Source organism: Propithecus coquereli, unplaced genomic scaffold (assembly GCF_000956105.1).
Source record: "Propithecus coquereli isolate 6110/MARCELLA unplaced genomic scaffold, Pcoq_1.0 Scaffold386, whole genome shotgun sequence".
Classification (NCBI taxonomy): domain Eukaryota; kingdom Metazoa; phylum Chordata; class Mammalia; order Primates; family Indriidae; genus Propithecus; species Propithecus coquereli.
This window is the reverse complement of record NW_012149574.1, coordinates 2380892-2402233: the sequence shown is the minus strand read 5'-3', so window position 1 is coordinate 2402233 and position 21342 is coordinate 2380892. Positions and strand designations below refer to the sequence as shown.

The 21342-nt window shown below is 35.4% G+C and overlaps 1 protein-coding gene across 1 annotated transcript in view; it reads right to left on the bottom strand.

Moving 5' to 3' along the window:
* Positions 1–21342, bottom strand: part of SLC9C1 (solute carrier family 9, subfamily C (Na+-transporting carboxylic acid decarboxylase), member 1) — an 88395-nt gene that overhangs the window by 6159 nt on the left and 60894 nt on the right. Inside the window, exons 12-18 of the mRNA XM_012652224.1 lie at positions 20812–20906; positions 17319–17438; positions 12303–12498; positions 7282–7467; positions 5262–5411; positions 4210–4261; positions 2813–2961 (exon numbers count right to left, since the gene is read on the bottom strand). Of these exons, the coding sequence (XP_012507678.1) occupies positions 2813–2961; positions 4210–4261; positions 5262–5411; positions 7282–7467; positions 12303–12498; positions 17319–17438; positions 20812–20906 (948 nt within the window). The remainder of the gene's footprint in view (positions 1–2812; positions 2962–4209; positions 4262–5261; positions 5412–7281; positions 7468–12302; positions 12499–17318; positions 17439–20811; positions 20907–21342) is intronic.

Genomic DNA, 21342 nt, shown 5'->3' with positions numbered 1-21342 from the left:
TTCTATTTCTGGGACTCCTACATATTGTATGTTGGTTTACTTGAGGTGTCCCACAGATTCCTTAGGCTCTGTTCACTTTTCTTTAATCTTTTTTTCTTTCTGTTCCTCACACATGATAATATCCATCATTCTATCTTCAAGTTCACTATTCTTTCTTTTGTCTGCTCAAATCTGCCTTTGAATTCCTTTAGTAAATTTTAAAATTTCAGTTATTACATTTTACTTTTTAGCTCCAGAATTACTTTTACTGTTTTTATTAGATTTTCTATCTCTTTATTGATATTTCCATTTGTTCACACATTGTCTACTTGACTTTTTCCATGTCTTCCTTTAGTTCTTTTAGCATCTTTAAGACAGTTGTTTTAAAGTTTTTGCCTAGTAGATCTATGATCAGGTCTTTTTTTTTTTTTTTAGGGAAAATGTCTGTTCTTTTTTTTTTCCTTTTAATGAGCAATACTTTCTTATTTCTCTGTATGCTTTGTGATTTTATTGCTGAAAACTGAATTTGAATTGAATAATGTAATTCTGGAAATCAGATTCTCCCCATTTCCCCCAGTGTTTACATTTAAAAAAATTTTGTAGGCTATCTCTGTGCTGTGTGGATCAGCCTGAGGTCTAAACTTAAGGTATTTTCTGTTTTTTTTCTGAGCCTGTGACTTCCTCTGTGCACACACAGCGACTTTCTTATTTCCCCTGTGCATGTGGTTGTTTTTAAATGTCCCAGTCTTTAATGTCTGGCACCCAAGAGGGGAAAAGGAGAATAATAAAGAGGTAAAAAAAGGTGCCAGCCCTTTAAATCTGTTGGAAGTCACTTCAGCCAGAGGGAGAGGGGTTGTAACAATACAGGGAGGTGCAATGGCTGCCATTTCTTTGTCTATTTCTCTGATCAGAAACAGCAACCAGTGATCAGAGCACAGATCCCCGATTTTTAGAGGACAGGGTCCTTTTTGCCCAACCTGGCTCCTGCAAGTTTTGTGTAAATCAGAAATGTGTACAGCTGCCTGCCACGTGCTGAGGGGGTGAGGAATAGGTAGCTACTACTGTGCTATGAGACAAAATTGACAGAAATTAGCCACAATTTATCATCCGAGCCTTCATTTGGAAATTGCATACCTTCAATAAACTCCAGTTTCAAAACAGTGACATCGGACAGATTCTACTAGTGCAATTGTTGTCTAGGTGAAGAAACAGATTTCTGAAACTTCCTACCCTGCCATTTTCCCAGAATCCTCTTGACCATCACTTTTTTTGTTTTTTTTAAATAATTTCTGAGCAATAAGTTGTACAAGTAAAATCTACTTTTTAAGCTTCCCTAAAAACAGTGTGAATTTTGATTAAGGTGTATTAAATTAACTGATTATTTTATGTATGATTCATGTCTTAAAATGTTGATTCTCTATGGCATGGGTTGCAACTATTACTTGTGGGGCCAACACCTGGTTGGTGCCTGCTTTTGTAAACAATTTTTTTTTGGAACACAGCCATGTCTATTTATTTGTATGTTGTCTATAGTTGTTTTGGTGCTACAATTACAGAATTTAGTAGTTGTATCAGGGACCATTTGGCCCACATAATATAAAATATTTATCTTGTTACCTTTTATAGAAAATGTTTGTCAACTCCTGCAAACACGTATTAGGTAGAGTTTTTCAGTGTTTGCCACATGGGTGTTACCTATCTCATGTTAGGTTCATACTTAAGAATTTAGAGTTTTTAACTGTGATTATGAATAGAACATTTTTCTACATTTTTTTAATTAGGGAAAATTTTGTATATTGATTTTATTTCTTGATACCTTATCAAATTCTCTTATTAGTCCTACTGCTTTTAGGTTAATTCCCTAGGATGTTTAATTAAATAATCAACAAATAATAGAAGTTTTCTCCTCTTTCTAAAATTTCAATCTTTGAATTTCCTTTCGTTTTTCCTTGACTGACTAAGACCTCCAGCACAGCATTCAATACTGGGCCTGGCCATCATTCTGTTTCTGACTTTAACAGGAATGCTATTTAATGTTTTGCTGTTTAAGACAATGTTTACTGCTCACTTTTAATACATACTCTTTATCAAGGTAAGGACATTTCTTCTCTTATTAGCTTTCCAAGATTGTTTTGAACATTCTGAATGAGCGTTGAATTTTATTAAGTGGTTTTTTTCATCTCTGAATATGAGTCACCTAGCTATTTGGGGAGATAAAGCCTACTTGTGCGAAGTATATTATACATTTAATATACTACCAGATTCAGTTCACTACTATTATGCTCAGAAGTTTTATATATGTATTCAAAAGTATAACAGTTTTATTTTTTAATACTATTTCCAACTTTGGTGTCAAGTTGGTATTAATACTTCCAGAATAGGTTAGGACCATTTCTATCTTTTTATATGTCATGGTACCATTTATGTAACTTAGAAAAAGGAAATGTAGTCAATCCTAACCTTATAATTGCACATTCTCACAACTTATGGTTTATATAGAAAACATTATTTCAGTGTCACAGATAATTCCCATGAACATAGTGTAATTCCCACTGTAAGCAGGATAAAGAATAGATTCATCAAATTCTTAGTTTGGGAGCAAAGCAGAGGAAGGGGTGGACCCTCACTGTAGCAAAAATGGAAAGAGAAGTTGACCCTTGGGACTGCAAGAAGGAAACTGTCTATGATGGGTGCTTGTCTTTAGGTAACTGTTTTAAGTGAGATTTTCATATCTCAGGAATGGCCAAAATAGAAAGAGTCAAAAGTAGGCTTGAAGATCATGAATGACTGTATATCAGATAAATATATTTGCTCTGAAAATATTCTACCTTACCTTTTCAATTTCAGTACCTTCAACTTTATGAATAATTCCTTTTAACCTGAAAGCCTTAATAATTTCTTTAGCCATATTGAGCATGACATTAACCTCCTCTTTTGTTTTCATAGTGATAGCAATTTCTGGGTGATCACACTCTAAGTAGCCTGAAAATAATAAAATATTTTTAGGTGCAATAAGAACAATGTTTTAAATGTTTCATGTAGACAATGAGCTAATATTTCTGTTCTAAACTCATGGAGTGTCACCCTCAACATAGGGAAATGTGTCTTTTCCTGAAGAGGCAATTGCAATCAGTCATTATTCCCTAGCAGCACCAGAGTGCTGCCTGCCATTATCTTGGCAGCACTCATAATTGTGTCTAAGACCATGGAGAAGGATAGACAGCCCCAGTCCTAGGATTAACAGTCATACTGGTCCACCTGCACTGGACACTGGGAAGCTGCTCGGGCCTTTAATTCTGAAAGCATGACCCGCTTTCAAATTCTGTTTGAATTAGGATTTTTAGCTATAAACTGTGTGCTTACATATGGCTTATGATTAAGTTCTCTCACTCATCCTGGGTCATTGTCCACTCACCCTGCCAGTGTGTCTAGATGACTCATACATCTATGAGAAGCCTGTCTCATCTGTTGTGCCTGATGCCTATGACAATTTCATCCACTTAGATTTCACATTCGGGCATCTCCCTGATCATGACCTCTTATCTGGCTTGGTAACTATCTGCCATAGAAGATCTTTCATGCCTGACCTCATTTCCATGCTTGCTGTGTCCTTTTGCAGCCCACCATCTGGTATAAAACCCCTTTCTCCTCCTCACACGTGAACATTATACTGTGGGGGTGTGTCTGTTCCACTTGCAGAATGTGTCTTGCACCGAGGGGAGCATGAGCTGGCATGACTCAGAGAATAGGCTGTTGGCGTGTTTGGGCCTTGGGCCTCACAGTAGACCTAAAAGATCTATGAGACTCTATTTTGATTTCAACTCATTGCCAAGACCTAAATCTTTAAATGGCAGCTCTGTGGCAAGTGAAGGAAAAAAGTAACTTCTTTCTTAATGTCACCTAAGAAGATATATGTATTTCTGGTTTGGAAGAAAGAGTTCATAAAAGCTATAATGACATGCATAATCATGACATGCTAATTTGTCTAAACAGAAATTAAAAGGACTTCATTGTTGTAAAAGGCAGAGAGAACAAGTGTGGAGAGGTAATACTCTACTATTCCCATCTAATGAAAATAAGATCACATTGATTGTTGAAGTTATGCATTTCATTATTATTAGTGAGTGGGTTTCCTCTAAAGATTAGCTCTAGTTATAAAAACCAATGCCTTTCTGAAGTAGTGATCATAAGAGATGGTCATGCCGAATATTTAGGATGAGAGCTACTTACCTAGCTCCTTCATAGCATGTTCCATATTCTTTGTTACCCGCTTTAATAACATCTAAGGACCAAAAGAAATATTATCCCAATTGGAAAAACAGATTTTTATAAGATGTCATTTGCAACTGATAGATTTTTAACCTAAATTAATAACTTTAAAGAAATGGAGAGCTTTTCAGGGATTAGAATTGAATTTTGTGCTGCAGCACTCTTGGCTTCAGCAAGACTGGTGAGGAAGATAAGAAGTAGCATTACCTAGGAAGATTTTGAGAAGCCTGAATGTGAATCATATATTTTTACTGTAGGACACAATTGATTCTCAAAAACACACGCATCGTAGGTACTTTCAGCTTTATGAGAGCCTCAAAATTTGGGACATGAGGCTGGCTTGTGGGCACATATCAGTATTACTCTGTCTCAATATAGAAAAAATAAAAATAAAATCTAGAATTTAGGCCCTAGAACTGTCTTTTCTGCTTACTAGCTATGTGATTTTGGAGAGAATCATTTAACCTCTCTTGGTCTCATTTTTCTCATCTGCATAATGATGGAATCAGACCAGGATTCCCTCTGGATGAATTATTGTTTTCTTTACTTCTTTCTATTCACCAGATCACTTGTTTTTCTATTACTGTTTACTGTGGGGAAAACAAGGATAGGGTGAGATAGAAGGAGCTTTCCGGCATTATGAGGAAGCTCTGTTTGCTCAACACTGCCATCACTTCTCACCTTCCAATATTTCCTATTTAGTGCATCTGTCGCCTGACTGATCCTGGAGCTAGCGTCTGGAGGAAGTGGAGCATTGCGCATCGGTTTCATGATAGCCTCCACAAAGACAGAAAGGTGCCTTCCAAGAGCCTTGCAATTGCTAATGTGGCACAGACATTTTGGTGAGGAGGCATTTGAAGTAATTTAAATGTAGACTAGTTTAAGTACTTACAGAAATTAATTAGTAAACTAGGAGTCAAAAACCACATCTACATAAACAGAGAACGTGATGGGTGAGGGCAATTGAGGGGTAGGGAGATTGAACTCTTCTTAGTACTTAAGGTTTTCCTTACCTGTTTAACCTGGTTAGAGTTTGCAATCTGATCAATTATAGTCAGTACATCTGATTCACCTTGGACATATCCTTTTAGTATAGCATACCTAAAGGACAGATGATGACTCATCCTTTTATCTATTATTTGTAGCAACTTTGGTGTTATGAGCTGGAAAAAACAGGACTACTATTTAATATAAAATGTACAAATTCTATTTAATTATATGTTAATTAGCTTAACCAAAATAGATAATAAGAAAGTAACTGCCCTCAAAGGTAAATACAGTAACCTGTCAAGGTTCTTAGTTATTTTATTCATGGTATCTTTATAAGTTCATGACTACAGCTATTTCCCCTATGACTGATAATACTGGACACCTGTCTGAAGTTTATGACTTTATTCTTTATTTTCCTCGTAGAGGATTTGATGCTATTTTCAACTAATTTAAATTCTTGGAAAAATGTGATTAATCTTTTGGGCTTAGGTCACAAAATGTCTATATAAAGTACTGTCACCTTTACATGCTAAATCATCTACTAAACTTCTATTAGGTGGTTCCATCACAACCATACTGCCTGTTAGAACCCAAAACAAACTTCTCCCTCTCCTTGTTTCTCTGTTGAGTATTGAAATCTCTGGCTTATCTGTTACCACTGTGCAGTCCCCTAGCTTCAGCGGTTTGCTGTTCCCCTTGTTTCCTATCCATGCTTCACAACCTTCACACTCTACCCTCCAACCACGTGCCATTAATCCCCAAAGAGATTATACTCAGCTTTCAAGGTTCAGCTCAAGTATCACCTAATAAAGGAAGTCTTTTCTATCCCACCAGCATTCTGTGCATATTCCTGTTTTGCACTTATACTACCATATAACATTGGAATATCTGGATTACTTGTCATTTCTCTTCTACAATAAGCTGCCTAAGGGCAGAGACTATATTGAATTTGTCTTCATATTTCAAGGGCTTACCATTTGACATAAGATAAGGGTTCAGAGTTTCCTGATTATACAGACAAACAAACTTTTTTTAGGTCGTTTATCAGTTTCTTCATCTAAACTAATTAGTAGACTCTTGATATCTTCCTTTCAGGAAGACTTAATCAGTGTTTGGACTATACTAGATGTGCCTTCCTCAGGTCAAATTGCACCCTACCATTACTTACAGTTCCCTAGAATACTAAAAAATAAAGGAGCTAATGTTTGTATGCTTTTAGACCTAATTGCTTTATACCTCTCAGTAGCAAAATTATGTTTAAATGTATGTAAGAAAGATCTAAATGTATAGATTCTGTTAGCTTTATCTCTAGATGAACTGTCTTATTTAGCTTTGTATCTACCACAGTGCTTATATACCTGTGTGTCTTCTTTGTGTATGAATAGAGAAAAAGACAGAAGACAGGAGAGGGGGAGGAAAGGGGGAAAAGAGAGAGAGAGAAAGAGAGAGAGAATATTCTGTATTCACATATATACTTATATGTCTTGTGATGGAATGAGTTTTATGCCATTGAAATAATCATACAGAAAATATTCATCATACTTGTTATAGAAACATATATTAGACAATCAAAGGTCGTTTTTGATACCATGATTATATAATACTGTGAACTTATATAACGTGAAATGTGTATTTTTTTCTCAATTTGCATGAATTTGTGCTATTTGCTTTGTCGCTATGAATGATTTGCATAGTTGTTTGTTTTGTTGATTTCCATCTTTTGTTACCTAGGTATCTATAGAAATAAATATTACTTTGGGGTTAACTTGTATTTATATTAATGTGGAATTTCTCATGTGCTCTCTATTCAAAGAAAAAACTGTGATGAGTGTTTCTATACTTTCATGTGCTAAATGAATTTCTAATATAATTTGGGTATTTGTAACATAAAATGCTATAAAACTTATCAAAGGGAGGTAGAATTTAAAATATAAACATTAGCCCAACAGAAAGTGGTAGTCATAAAACTAGAAAACTGATTTTAGTCCGTATTTCATAAAAATCAGTGGGAATTTGAATTTGCATGATTTACTTGTTCTTTACCTTCAAAATGCGTAGTAAACGAAGAAGTTGAACAACTTTTATAAAGACCAATGTTTGAATCAAATCAACACTCTTATTAATGGCATTTATCTCAACAAGTATTATATCTATGATGACAATTAATGTAATTAGTAATTCAAATAAGTTCCAGGTATGTAAGAAAAAATCCTTCCTTATTGCTGTCATCTGTTGATTTAAAAAGAAATTACATTATCGTATTTGTTTTTTCTTTTATTACACCATTTCCCACAATAACTTAAAAATCACCAGTCAGCTTTTTCTCTCACCTATCTTAAGATTCTACATGTGTGAAATACCACCAGGAAACCCAAATCAAACAAACAAAACAAGTTCATCAATTCTATCTTGTAGTCAAGGAACACTCATAGGACTACCGATTTCGGATTGGGTATAAAGCACAGTTATAAATGAAGAGAAACAGATTTATATAATGACACTGGTAAAAGGTAGCAGCAATGGAAAGGCAGAAAATTCAAACAAAAACGTAGTGTGCCAGGTGTTTTTAATTTAAAACAAATACCCCTGAATACCACAATAATCATGAGTGTTATATTCCATTTTTTAGTATTATATGATTGATGTCCAAAATGGTGGTTCTGGGCCGGGCGTGGTGGCTCACGCCTGTAATCCTAGCACTCTGGGAGGCCGAGGCAGGCGGATTCTTTGAGCTCAGGAGTTCGAGACCAGCCTGAGCAAGAGCGAGACCCCGTCTCTACTAAAAATAGAAAGAAATTAATCGGACAACTAAAAATATATAGAAAAAAAAAATTAGCCGGGCATGGTGGCACATGACCGTAGTCCCAGCTACTCGGGAGGCTGAGGCAGAAGGATTTCTCGGGCCCAGGAGTGTGAGGTTGCTGTGAGCTAGGCTGACGCCACGGCACTCTAGCCCAGGCGACAGAGTGAGACTCTGTCTCAAAAAAAAAAAAAAAACAAAAAAAAAAAAACAAAATGGTGATTCTGAATAACGAAGAAAAAAATTAGATTATGTTTGGTTGTGATGCATGTGGGCGAGGTTTTTATTAAAGTAGCTCAAGATTTAAAGATGTATTTATTAAAAGGTTATGCTTTCTTCACTAAATTCACTTCTGTAACTTCATCTCGGGACAATGCAGAATAAAAGTCACTTTTAATTTCTCAAAAACTTCAGTAAAAGTAAATATTTTGTCAGAATTACCTTGGTAATTATACTAATCTTTTTCTTTATCTCAGTAAATATATTTGTTTGTAGAGCTACCATAAGGCTTCATCAACACATGCACATTCAAATAAATACATTTCAGAAGCTATTTATGTATGTTTCACTCCATAACCCATATGTTCCTACACCAGAGTGGAAATAGCTTATCAGAATGCTTTTAAACAGGTCAAGTAATGGCAGTCTTTTAAATAAGATAGTTATAAGTGGAGAAATTGCTTCTGTCATTTTTATTAAAGTAAACTTAGTTTTTAAAATTTTCTCCTTTACACATCTAGATAGCCAGTGAGGACAACTAGAGTATTTGTTGATTCTGACAACATTTTTTTTAGAATCCTTAAAAAAGGTGACTTTTTAGGAGCAACTCAAAAGGAAATAGGAAATTGAAACGTTTACAAATTTCCTACTACTAGGCATAAGACCGGATTAGAATACATAGTTCCCTTTCCTTGTGTTGGCTACATTAATTTGAAGGCATTAGTATTATAATTTCATCTGGATTCTGGAAATGAGAATTTCATTGCATCAAATCCATACCGGAAAAAGTGTTTCTGACAATTTTATCCAGGGCCTGCTCAAGGCCATCTGAAGACAGTTGATGTTTCTAGTTAAATATGAAATTTCTAGTATAATATGAATATTATGGAAGGAACTCATTTTTATAAGTTAAAGTGAAAATATATCTGAAAATTTTAGATCCTGTAACTGTATCCACATGTTTTGCCTCACTTAACTATTATCTAACAATTGATCTGCTAAATTTATAATACTGGAACAAGTAATTTTTAAATATTTCAGAATTGTGACCTGCTATGGTGGTTTAATATCATAACATCTTCCTTCCTAAATATAATGATTTGAATTTAGACATGTTAAATTAAAATATATACTCATACTAGTAAATGATAACGTTAATTTGGAATGAAATGGCTAAAATATTAAAGCATTTATTCTAAGGGAGAAGATATTCAAAATACCTATTATTTTATTTTAGTTCATTCAGTCAGTCCTTTATTTAAAAAAATGTTTATTGAAACTCTGCTATAGCTAAGAGAATGGAAGGTTTCAAAGATGATTGTAAATTCAAGCTTGGGAAATTGGGTTTTCAGTGGAATTCTAAAGGAAGAGTAGGTTTAGAGAAGATACATTTCTTTTGAATATGCTGCTTGAGATATTTGCACAGTATTTTGTCAGAGGGATCCGGTTAGCAGTTATCTACATGATCTGAGGCTCTGGATAAAATTTGAGCTGCAGATATGAATTTGGGAGTCATTAGATTATGAATGATAGTCGATGCCAGGAAAGTGGATGATACAGCATGGTCCATAAAACCCTTCATTATTTAATTTACATCTATGTCTCTTGTCTCATTTTCCATATCATCCACACTAATTTAACATCTCTTCAATCTTCACCCTGACCAAGCCATCCCTGAGCTCCAGTATTGGAAATGATGTTCCTTACATACCAGTATGCCACAGTGTGGCCTCTAAGTTTTCTCTTAGAGAAAACACTCACATACTCATTTTCATCTTTGATTCCTATACATTATTCAAAATTCAGCTCAAGTATCTCCCTCTCTTGAAAACCTTCCTTCTGTGACCCTACTGTTCTGTGTAAGAAACTCTGTTTATTCCCATAGCACTGTGTATTTCTTTATTATACTAAAGATACTGATTTGTAATTTTGATTAATGTGTAGTATCCTACCAGCCTGATTCCTTTACCCTCACTTCACTCTGATTCTAAGAAAGTGTAGGAGACAGACACATTCATGTCCATGGGATAATGTGTGATCCATTATAAATTAAGAAATTGCTATGCTTGTTTATAAACAGACTCCTGTATATTTAGTGATAGAGAGTTATTTCTCTTGAGACTGCTGGCATTTGGCCATGCTGAGGGAATTCAATGTCTGAATCTGGGAAGCAAAGGCTAAGATCCTGGTCTTGTGAGGTCCTGCTCAAGTCATCATTTAGCCTTTCTAGATGTTTCATTTTCTTCTTATTGAAGCAGAGTATTGGTTGGATTATTCTCTTAGGAACTTGAAAGAACTGGTTTAAAGAGTAAGACTTTATCTAGATACCAACAATTCATAAATGTATGGAATTATCTGGAGGTTACAGGAATACGGCCACAAGAAAGGGAAAGTCCAGTGTAAAAGGACAATGTAGGACTCAAAGGAGGAGGGTTTGTTGAGTGCAAGATTGTCAAAGAGTGGTTGGAAGCTCAGGTAATGCCACATTCTGGATCTCAGCTGCAGAAGAGTGATCAACATTCCCCTCATAAAGTTTCGAAAGACCCATTTGTCTAACAGAGTGAAGAGTGTTTTGGGAAAAGTTTGAAAATACAGGGAAGGGGCAGCACTGTGTGTTAGAAAGAACACGAACCTCGAGGGATCATATCCCAACTCTGATATTCATTAGCTATGTGATTTTAGACAAGAGACTCAGTTCCTGATCTGTAAAATGCAAGCATGATAGCAAGGTTAATTTAAGGATTTGAAATGTTATAAGGAAAATAAATGGTGCCTTGTAGGCAAAAAATTATTATTATTGTTATTAACATAATGGAGATTTTAAAAGACAAGGTAAAAATGGCAGAACTGAACTAAACAGAAAAGAGGGTAAAGCAAATGATAAGTAAATGTGAAGTTGCAAATTGGGCAGTGAGAATAAACCTTGAGTTAAGTCGGAGGTAGAGACAAGAACAGGGTTGTGACTTGGAAGTATCTTCTCAGCTATAAAGTGCAGTGCTATGTCTGTAGTACAGTACTGGTGTCTTAAGTGGGCCTGATTAGATGAAGCCCACTGTAGCTATGGCAGCAGCCCAACCTTGGCAAAGTACAAAGAATATTAGAGGGATCTCCTATTAGATCTAGAAGGATCTCAATCTGTCATTTAGGCCAACCCAGCCCAGAAAATTGAGGTTGGGAAAAGTTCAGTAACTTAGTCAACAGCTTACAGCTTGTCAGAGATAACCAAAACCAGAGCCAAAGTCTACTGAATCCCAGCTCAGTGCTCTTCCCACTATAGTGCATGTTAAATGATTTTAGGGGACTCTCACTCGCACCCACATGCTGTCACTAACCTTGATCTTAATTGCTTTATTTTCTCTTAATTCTATGAAACCTTCTATGGTCTTTTCAACTAGCTTAGAATTTATTACATACAATGTGATTGGATTTGAATTCATTTTTTTCCAATATCATGGCTCTGCAGTAGCATTTAAATTTCCCACTAAAGATCTGAGATTCATATTTTTGTCCAAATATCAGACATAATTCCTCTATTTAAATTTTCTTGCTAAAAATATTTTATATTACCACTTGTTAATCCATACAATGCAACACTACCGTCAATTTGTAGGTATACATTCCCATCATTTAACAGCTGCCTTTATATTTCAAAAATAAAATTGTGAAATTTTTCAAGTATAAAAGAATATCAAGCTACCCATCCATCTGTTTATTTATCTGGTATAAAAATCATAAAATGAACATTCATGTACTCACCACCCTGCTAAGTTTAAGACCATGCCAATGCCTTTTAAACTCACTGTTTCCCTTGGATACACACCATTTTGAAATTTATTTTTGCAAATACAAAATCAGTGCTTAAAGTATGCATATTTTCTATTGACTCATCCTGAAAATCACCTTCAAAAATTAAAGTTTGCTTTGAGAAGGGAAAATTTCTTACACTCGTTTAGAAAACCCTCTGTAGCTAGTGTTGAAAAATGAGGTTAGGAAATTTTCCTATTAGACATATAACACATTCATACACAAGTAAATTTTAGATTACCTTAAGTAGGCCCTCTAGAATATAAAATGTAAGAAAAATGTAGTTAGCACATCTTAATTCTTGGTCATAGATTTGACCTAAATCAGGTATCCAAAAGATTATAATGGGAAATATATTCAGTAGTATCACAAGGTATCCAACATACTCAAATTCAGCAGTAAATACTATTTTGTGACATACACGAAAAAGGAAATGCCTGTAAAACAAAAAGAGTTTTATCTGAAGATCTCCATATGTACTCAGTTCTGTTCTAATTAGTAATAGTCACAGAACCCTCCTTAATTCTGGAAGCAGCCACCACCAGCTAACACTTTGTGGCCTTCTGCTTCAAATACTGTCCTTTTAATTTCCTCCTCTGCTAAATGGCTTAAGTCTAGCTGCCCCTCTTTCTTTTTATCCTTCTTTTGCTCTCATTTACTTTTTCTATTACTTTTAACAGACATACTTTTGGTGGAAGACAGGAATAATTCAAACTAGAAATTTTTAAAAATAAAGACAATCCCTCTCACCTTCCAATAATTCCAATTCTTAGAGATGACTACTATTCATAGTTTGAATATTGTTATAAATTTTTTGTTTATAAAACCATTATCCATACACATAAAATAAGTTAAATTATACATATTTTTCTGTAACCTATTTCTTTTTTTCCTTTTAACAATGTATCATGAGTATCTTCCCTTTTCAAGACATAAAATTGGGAACAAAACCTAGGACACGTGGTATAGGAACATACGGATCCAAATTTTATCAAAAAATTTAAATTAATGTATATACTTTGAAAAATATTTTCATATTAAGTATGCTAGAGAGTGAAATATAGATGAAAGGATTTACTTTTTGTATTTTCAATTCTATTTTTTAATTATTCAAGTAGTATAATAATGCATTATTATTGTTAAAACTCAAAATGATATTATCAATCAATTACTGATTAAGATTGAGTATGAGATAATTTTCTACCATTCTCAGGGGTAGATTGGTGCTATGGGCCAAAAGCTTTTATACTTTGGGATCCTATTTGAGAAAAAGATGATGACATGATGAACGCAGAAATGTATGATCATGTGATCACATTGCTAGGGCCCTCCAAGCCTAGCAGCACCTGTGTGAGACAGAAGCTGTGGAGGGTGAGCCTTGTTAGCTTCGTGGTAACACCACCTCTGCCCTTCTTCAGTCCTTTCTCCAGACTGCTTTTCTTGATTTCTTCCAGCAGCAAAACCATATCTGGCACAGCACTGCACTTGTGGTTACTTTTGCTTAAGTTTATGGTTGAGCATCACCTGTCTTGTTTATGCCAGAGAGGTGAATTGAAGGGGATGTGATGGGCACTATTCATAATTCCTTTAAATCTTTAGTGTTTGTGTTAATTTCTTAATTCCTCGAGAGATGCTGTATTGCTTCTTACTATTTTGGTCATAGGTTCCACTTGGCTACTTGGCTGGTTCTGCCATAATAGTTTTTATTCTATAGGTCAGCAAATCAATGTGAGTGTTCAGTTAGATACTAAGTATATTAATCCCCCTTATACCCTCAGTGACTCAGAGAAATAACCACACAGTGGGCCTTCTGGACTCTGAGACAAACTGGGCCGGAAACTCCATGTATCTAGCCTAAAAGCACCAGTCTAATTAGAGGACCATGATAGCATTTCAGGCCTTTGGTATCAATATTGACCTCTTAAATGCCATATCCAAAAGCCATCAAAAAGTCTGGGTGTTCTCTTTCCCCCAATGCACAGCAGTGATAAAATGAGTAAAGGTCCATTTGAGAAAAGATTGAGGGATCATTTGTACTATGTCTTTGTGGTGTTGTTACCCATTCTTTCTCAAGGACTCTGGTTCTGACAACTGACCTAGATATACAGAGAAGGGCAAGAGATAATGATTTTCCTTTGCAGTAGCTGCTCTCATCCCTTTTGTCATGAGCTCTCTCTTTGGAAAAATAACACTCTAGTTAACCGTTCATCTATACCGCTCTTTGATATATATTATTTATTAGCCATCCTCAGATCAAGGCACCCCGTAGGTCAAAGCACACTGAATGCTACTCCAGGTTCTCTGTCCACAAAGTAAAGTATGCCCTTCTTGCATATGACATTTAAGTACTGCCATTTGTCTTCTGTCATTTCAAAATCCTATTTATCCTTTTGATAACTAGAGAGATCAATTTCATGGTAGCCTCTCCTACTGGCAACCTCACTGTCCCCCTCTGGAGGCCACGGTTGCCAGTAGGAAAGGCTACCACAAAATTGACCAGAAATTCACTGTCCCCCCCTCACTGAATTTCTCAGGGAGCTTCACTGTTGCCTTGGTGAATGGAAATGTCCTCTTAGTCTTCCCAGAGAACAAGGTCACATGGCTGGTTCTTCATTCTCACATAACAAATCCAACCAAACATTCCCATTTTTGTTACCTGAACTTCATTTACTGTAGGTTGTTGGCCTGGTCAAGTTTCAAAGAACCATCCCAGGAGTGTAATAGTACCCATGCCAAGTGTTTTTGACAGTGCCAAGACCTGAGTCATCATGGGTAAGACTATTCATGCCAATAAATTCTTCCCAATCTGGCCTTATGTTGCAACTTTCCTACGCAATACCCTCAAGATTCATTCCCTCATGCGTTCTACCAGTATTTACAGTCAGGTCCTGTAATTCCTGCAGTAGATAATCTATAGGCTCCTGAAGCAGGCACTGTATTTCCCTCTCCAGCTGTGTTGAGACCTGACTGGGTAATTCCCTAGAAACAATAAAAGGTGATGAAGACTAATCTTAAAAAAAAGGACAAGTATCATTTTGTGATGTCTCTGTGGCATCTGATGGTGATAGGAGGCTACTCTCCTCTGGCAGTGGGGAGGAGGTTGTCTTTGCCAGACCAGAGTGTTCATGAGAATCTGGGAGTTCAAGACCCTCAGGTCTGTCTACCCTAGTGTTTCCATTTCAGGTCTCATGGCCCCAATCTTTTTCTATCAGAGCTTTGACCTTGATACAAAAGCCCTGTCAATGCTATGCATTTATTTTCATTTGCATAGCTCTAGCTGCTTCCCCCAAAATTATATATACTATATTGATTTTACTATTTAATTTTGAATAATTTAAGTCGAATTTTTAATTTCAATAATTATATATATTTTTCCATTTTTCTATTCAGTTTCTTTTGGTGGTTGAACTTGCCATGTTTGTGATTCCATCATTTATTAACTTCAACATTTCAGTAATACTTACAGTTCATACTGAATAATTCTAATAACTGAAGTCTTAGAGATATAGACCTGTTGTTATTCCTACTGATTCTCATTCATGTTTGTTTCTTTGTGCGTCCACTGATCTTTGACAAGGACTTCATCTACTGGCTAGGGTACTTAATCTTGAATGGAATACTATTCAGCACTTAATAATAAATGCTAACATCTGGTAAGTGCTTATCCACTGCTAGTCCCTGAATTAAATGCTTCTATACTGTTTATGTAATCTTTACAATAATCCCATGAAGTAGGGAAAGGAGGAATCTAATTAGCATATTTTAGTACCGACTATGTGTCAGTTACTTTGACGTATGCTTTACATATATCAGTTAGTTTCCAGAATATGATGTAAATGTTACTGTACCAATTTTTCAAATAAGGAAACAGAAGCCTACAAAGATCACTCAGCTAATAAATGATGGAGCCTGTGATTCTAAACCAAGTCATCTGAATTCAGAATCTCTACTTCTACTTACTTTGGGATAATGATATTTAAAAGACAGCCTAAAGGATACATGGGTTGTCAGTAATAGTTTTTCAAATCTCCCTTTCTTACATCAACAGAAATAATTACTCAGAAAAGTTGTAGCTTCAGTCAGCATTGAAGGATTTTAAAGAATTATAATACAAAAATATCCTTTGGATATTTGAGTGTGGTGGATTAAATATACACACAAATTCTTTGCTATTCCTATTGAGAAGTGAGCTCTACATTTCTTCCCCCTGAATCTAACAAAAGAAATAAGAGGCATCCAAATTGCAAAGGAAGAAATGAAGTATTTCTATTTGTAGATGACATGATCCTATATACAGAAAACCCTAAAGAATCCACAAAAAAAATAATCTAGAATTAATATACAAAATCAGCAAAGTTTTAGGATATAAGCTTGATATATAAACATCAGTTATATTTCTACACACTAGGAATGAATGGTCTGAAAATGAAATTATAAAAACAATTCTATTTAAAATAACATAAAAAGAACAAAATACTTGGGATTAAATTTAACCTAAGATTTAAATTGTGAAAACTATAAAACATTACTGAAAGAAATAAAAGGTTTAAATAATGGAAAGATTCCATGTTCATGGATTGGAAGGCTTAATATTGCTAAGCTGATAATACTACCTGAAACAATCTACAGATTCAGTGCAATTCCTATGGAAATCTCAATGATATTTTTTGCAGAAATAGACAAGGTAATCTTAAAATTTATGTGAAATTGCAAGGGAATTCAGATAGCTAGAACAATCTTGAAAAAGAAAAATAAAGTTGAAGGACTCATACTTTCTTTTATCAAAATTTTCCAGCAGCAGTAGAAAACAATTTGGTGGTTCTTCAGGAAATTAAATGCAGAATTACCGTATGACCCAGCAATTTTATGCCTACGAGTATACCCAAAAGAATGAGAAGCAGGTATTCAAACAATTACTTGCACGTGAATGTGCATGGCAGCACTATTCAGAATAGCCAAAAGATGGAAACAACCCAAATGCCCATCAACTGATAAAGGGGTACACAAAATGTGGTATATCCGTACAATGTAAAATTATTCAGTTGTAAAAGGATTAAAGTATTGATACAGGCTACAAGGTTGATAAACCTTATATTAATACATTCTTCTTTAAGTAACTTTTTGTATGTATATAAGTAATTTAGTTGTAAACTACTTCAAAATATTTTACAAAGTATATAGGATATCATTTAAAAAAATAAAAAGGGAATTTCAAATGAATATAATTGAATTTCTCATAAGGTTCAAAATTACTTACCCTGATGGGACCCCATTTTCATTTTTAGTATTATATACCGAATTGAGCAGTATTTTTCTAATAATGGTAAGGAATTTTTTGCTTTCAGAATATTTCTTTAATGTCTCAATACTTATACATCTAAAAAAAAAAGAGAAAACTTTAAACATGCTTTAAACATTTTGAAGTAAGTTTAATGCAGTATTGCCAGAAATCAGGAAGACTATTTTGTGCAATGATGACTGGATATAAGATACTTTCATGGGAACAGTTCCAAGTCATGAAGTTGTAGACAAGAGTAGATATACAAACATCAAGTTAGGATGTAGCACTCATTCATTAAATAGAGAGTATTAAAATTTGGAGATACGTGATTTAAAACAGTAAAAAGTTCAAGGTTCAAGCAGAGAAAGCAAACAATGATTCAAATATTGGTATTCATATATATCTGGGTTTTCATGTTGGATCCCTCATTGTCTGGTGTGGCAATGAAGAAATTACCTCATTAACCTGTTTGCTCATCTACAAAATGGGGTAAAAATACCTATGTCAGTCTGGGATAATTAAATGAGAAATTACTAATATGTATAAAGCATCCAGCCTATCTCATACATATCCCCATCTCATTTATTTCACATTCAGGGCATCTAGAAAGGTTAAAATGACTATAAGAGAATTAAAATGGGAACTTAGAGAAGTCAGTGGTCATAAAAGCCCCAAAAGACATTTTGTTAGCATTTGTCCCAAGTTGTCTGTAAATCTCTACTGGCTTTTTTATTGAGATAGTTCAGATCAGTATATATGATTTGGTCTTATTTAACCAATTCCCTTGTTTTTTTTAACAAGGTATTCATCCTTGTTGATGAGATACTTATATTGTCATCGGAAGGAGGCTAGGTCTTTGCCCTTGGGTCTGAGGATCTATTGTGTAATGTGGCGTAATGGAAGAGCATTGAAAATCTAAGTTCAAAGGTTGACTTTTCCCTTCCTATTGATTATAATGTTTTCACATTAAAATTTGTGCAATTTCTTTAATACAGGGATACTAATGTAATTGAAAAGAATAAAACCATTCAATTCTTCGTGATTCAATGTAACAATGTCATAATTACGTGGGAAATCTTGAAATGAAATCAAATGAAGATTTGATTGATTCATAATTTAAAAAATATTTATTAAACATCTACTATGCTTGCTAAATGCTGGGGATGAACCATAAAAAAATACTGATCTCTGCCATCAAGGCTCCAGTGGACTGTGAGATAAAACATACAAAGAATACTTGTGGTAAAGTGTAGTAAGTGGAGCTGCAGAGATAGTAAATAACAGAGCACTCGATCCACAAAGTGGGGCATTGTATAGCCTTGTCATGATATCAATAAGTGTGCAATATTTTACAGCCCAAATTACTGAGTAATTCAGGCTCTTGAATTCCTATTTTACATGGACACAGTCACTGTTTAGACCTGAGTTAGGAAAACAGTATGATCTCTTTAACTGGAGAGTGAGGTAGCTTGGCTTTGAATTCTAGCTCCGTAATTTATTAGTCAAAATGACTCTGGGTAAATTATTTAACCTCTCTGTGCTTCACTTTCCTCACCTGCATCTTGAGGATAATGAGTACTTACCTCATAAAATTTTTATGAGGCAAAAATAGGTTAATACACGTAAAATGTTTAAAACTGTCTGCCACAGCACTCAATAAAAATAAATTATGCATTCAAAGCATTATTTCTTAGGCAATTACACAGGCCCGCAGCATAGGTCCTGTTTAAATCCTCCACTCTTACTCTCTTTAGACGTATCTTTCTTGCCACAGGACACCCAACACATGGGGCTACTTACAGGAGTGATCAGCAAATGGCAAAATCAACTCCAAGGCAGACCAGCAAAGAAGCAAGAACTGAATATAAGCACACTCAACAGAAAGTTCTCTAGGATTGGAAGACTATTTTGCTAATCTTAATATTCCTCACCATGCCTGGAATATAGCTTTGCACATATTGGCATAGCATTCAATATATGTCTCTTACATATATGAATAAAAATGTAGTATATTCCAAAATGTGCCTATAGTGTCCACTAAGAAAGAGTCCTTTCAATCCTTTGACCCCCCTGTCTGCCGTTGGCCTCCTTTTGGTATCCATTTGCTCTGGGTCTTCATAGGCATATGTTGCCTCTGCCTTCATGGAGGACTTAAGGAGGAAAAATCAAGGCAGGGGGCTGAACTACTCTGTGTTGTTTGTTTTCATATTAACCTCTCCTGGACAATATAGTGATGATGTATTTACTTGTGTCATTTAGTCATTCACTTAAAAACTTCCTCTGTACACTGCATGTGTCTTCTTGATACTATGCATTGTGTTGTTTCATGTCAATCAATTTGCCTAATCCTCTCTTTCAACTCCCTCAACTTTACTCAGGTCACCTAAGCATTGGCAGGACCTGATCAAATGGAGATTTGGACAAATGGAGATTTTTGTACCATAAGTGGAGATATTTGAACATTATATATCAAGAAAACAACATTTTAAATAGGACACGTTTCATTTTCCTACCCTAACACACATAACATCATCGTAATTTGCATGGCTAGCCTTAAAATGAGAACTCTTACACTCTGAATTTCTGTACTTGAAATACAGTGAGAACACGCCCTCATTTCTGGCTGCTGCTTTTCTCACACCCAGCTTTACCCTTCAATGCACCACAAGCTTGTATGTGTAAGTGGACACAAGGCTGGTGCATCACTTAGGTTTAGGAGTGTGTAAAAGGCCCAGTTTGCTCATGGCATGATGGATCAGAGGGAGAGGCCCAAGTAGACTCTGAAATGAATTTGGGACAATTTCAACTGGGATTTTTGGTGTCTTTGGCACTAGAACTTGCCCCTGGCTCTCGACCTAGAAGGTATGTCTGGGCTCTGGGTGGACGTTGTTGCAGCTGCATTGTAGTTTAACTCTCCTTCTGTCCAGTCATGGCTCCTTCATTCCTCTACAGAGTGATCCAAGGGCACTCTCCATCCAATACACCAACTTGGAGGGACTCGCTGCTTACTGGGGAGACCTATGTCTAAAGAAATCACTGCAAGATTACATGGTATACTGAGCAATAAGAGAGGATGCATGAAATACTACCTGTGATTTAGGAAGATGTGCCTGGAGGGATTAAGGAAGGATTTGCCCTTATTTAGGCATTCAAATAGTCTAAAAGGAAGAGTTGTTTACCACAGTTTAGCTTTGGATGGGGCGGGGGCAGGGGAAAGCAAAAAAAGAAAGAGAAGAACGTTCCAATCAGAAGGAGCAGCTTGTCCAAATGCACAAACTGAATGAATAAAGAAAGTTTAGGAAACTGAAAATAGATGATCTGGCCTAGTGTGGGGTACGGGGCAGGCAGCAGCTTACACACATAATACTGGATGCACCCAAGTTACCAGACAGAAGCAAGAAAACTCACTTGTGTAATTTCCTAAATGCACTGGCTTAGGATAGAATCCTTCTCTTGAAAAGATACTTACTCTCCCTTCTCACCAAAACTTCCTGCTGCACCTACCAACACCTGGACTGCGCTCTGGGTCAGAATCTCATTCCTGTATTGTCTCTGGTAGCTTGCCTAAAAGAAATGTTGATTCAAGTCATTATATAGCATGAATAACAATGACAATTTATTACCACCTTTATGGAAAAATAATATGTGAGAAAGAAGTCAAGATACTCAAATAATCTAGCATCTTTATAAAAAGAATCATTCTATGGAGTCCAGCCTATGGGATTAGTGTAGAAGTTAGGTCTGGGCTTTGGATAGAGCCAAACTGGTTCCAAAGAGAACTGGGCCCCTGCTAAATATTAATTAGGTTTCCAAAAAGAAATGGAACTTAGTGACAACTAAGTCTGGGAACTGCAGACTTATCCTCATCTCAAAAGTTTATAATGCATATTAATATTAAAAGTTCTGAGAAATCCTACATTAAATAAATCTGGATTTACATCTTTATTTAGTTCCATTTTACCAAATAGTTCCACAACATAACTCTGCTGTCCCATCCATT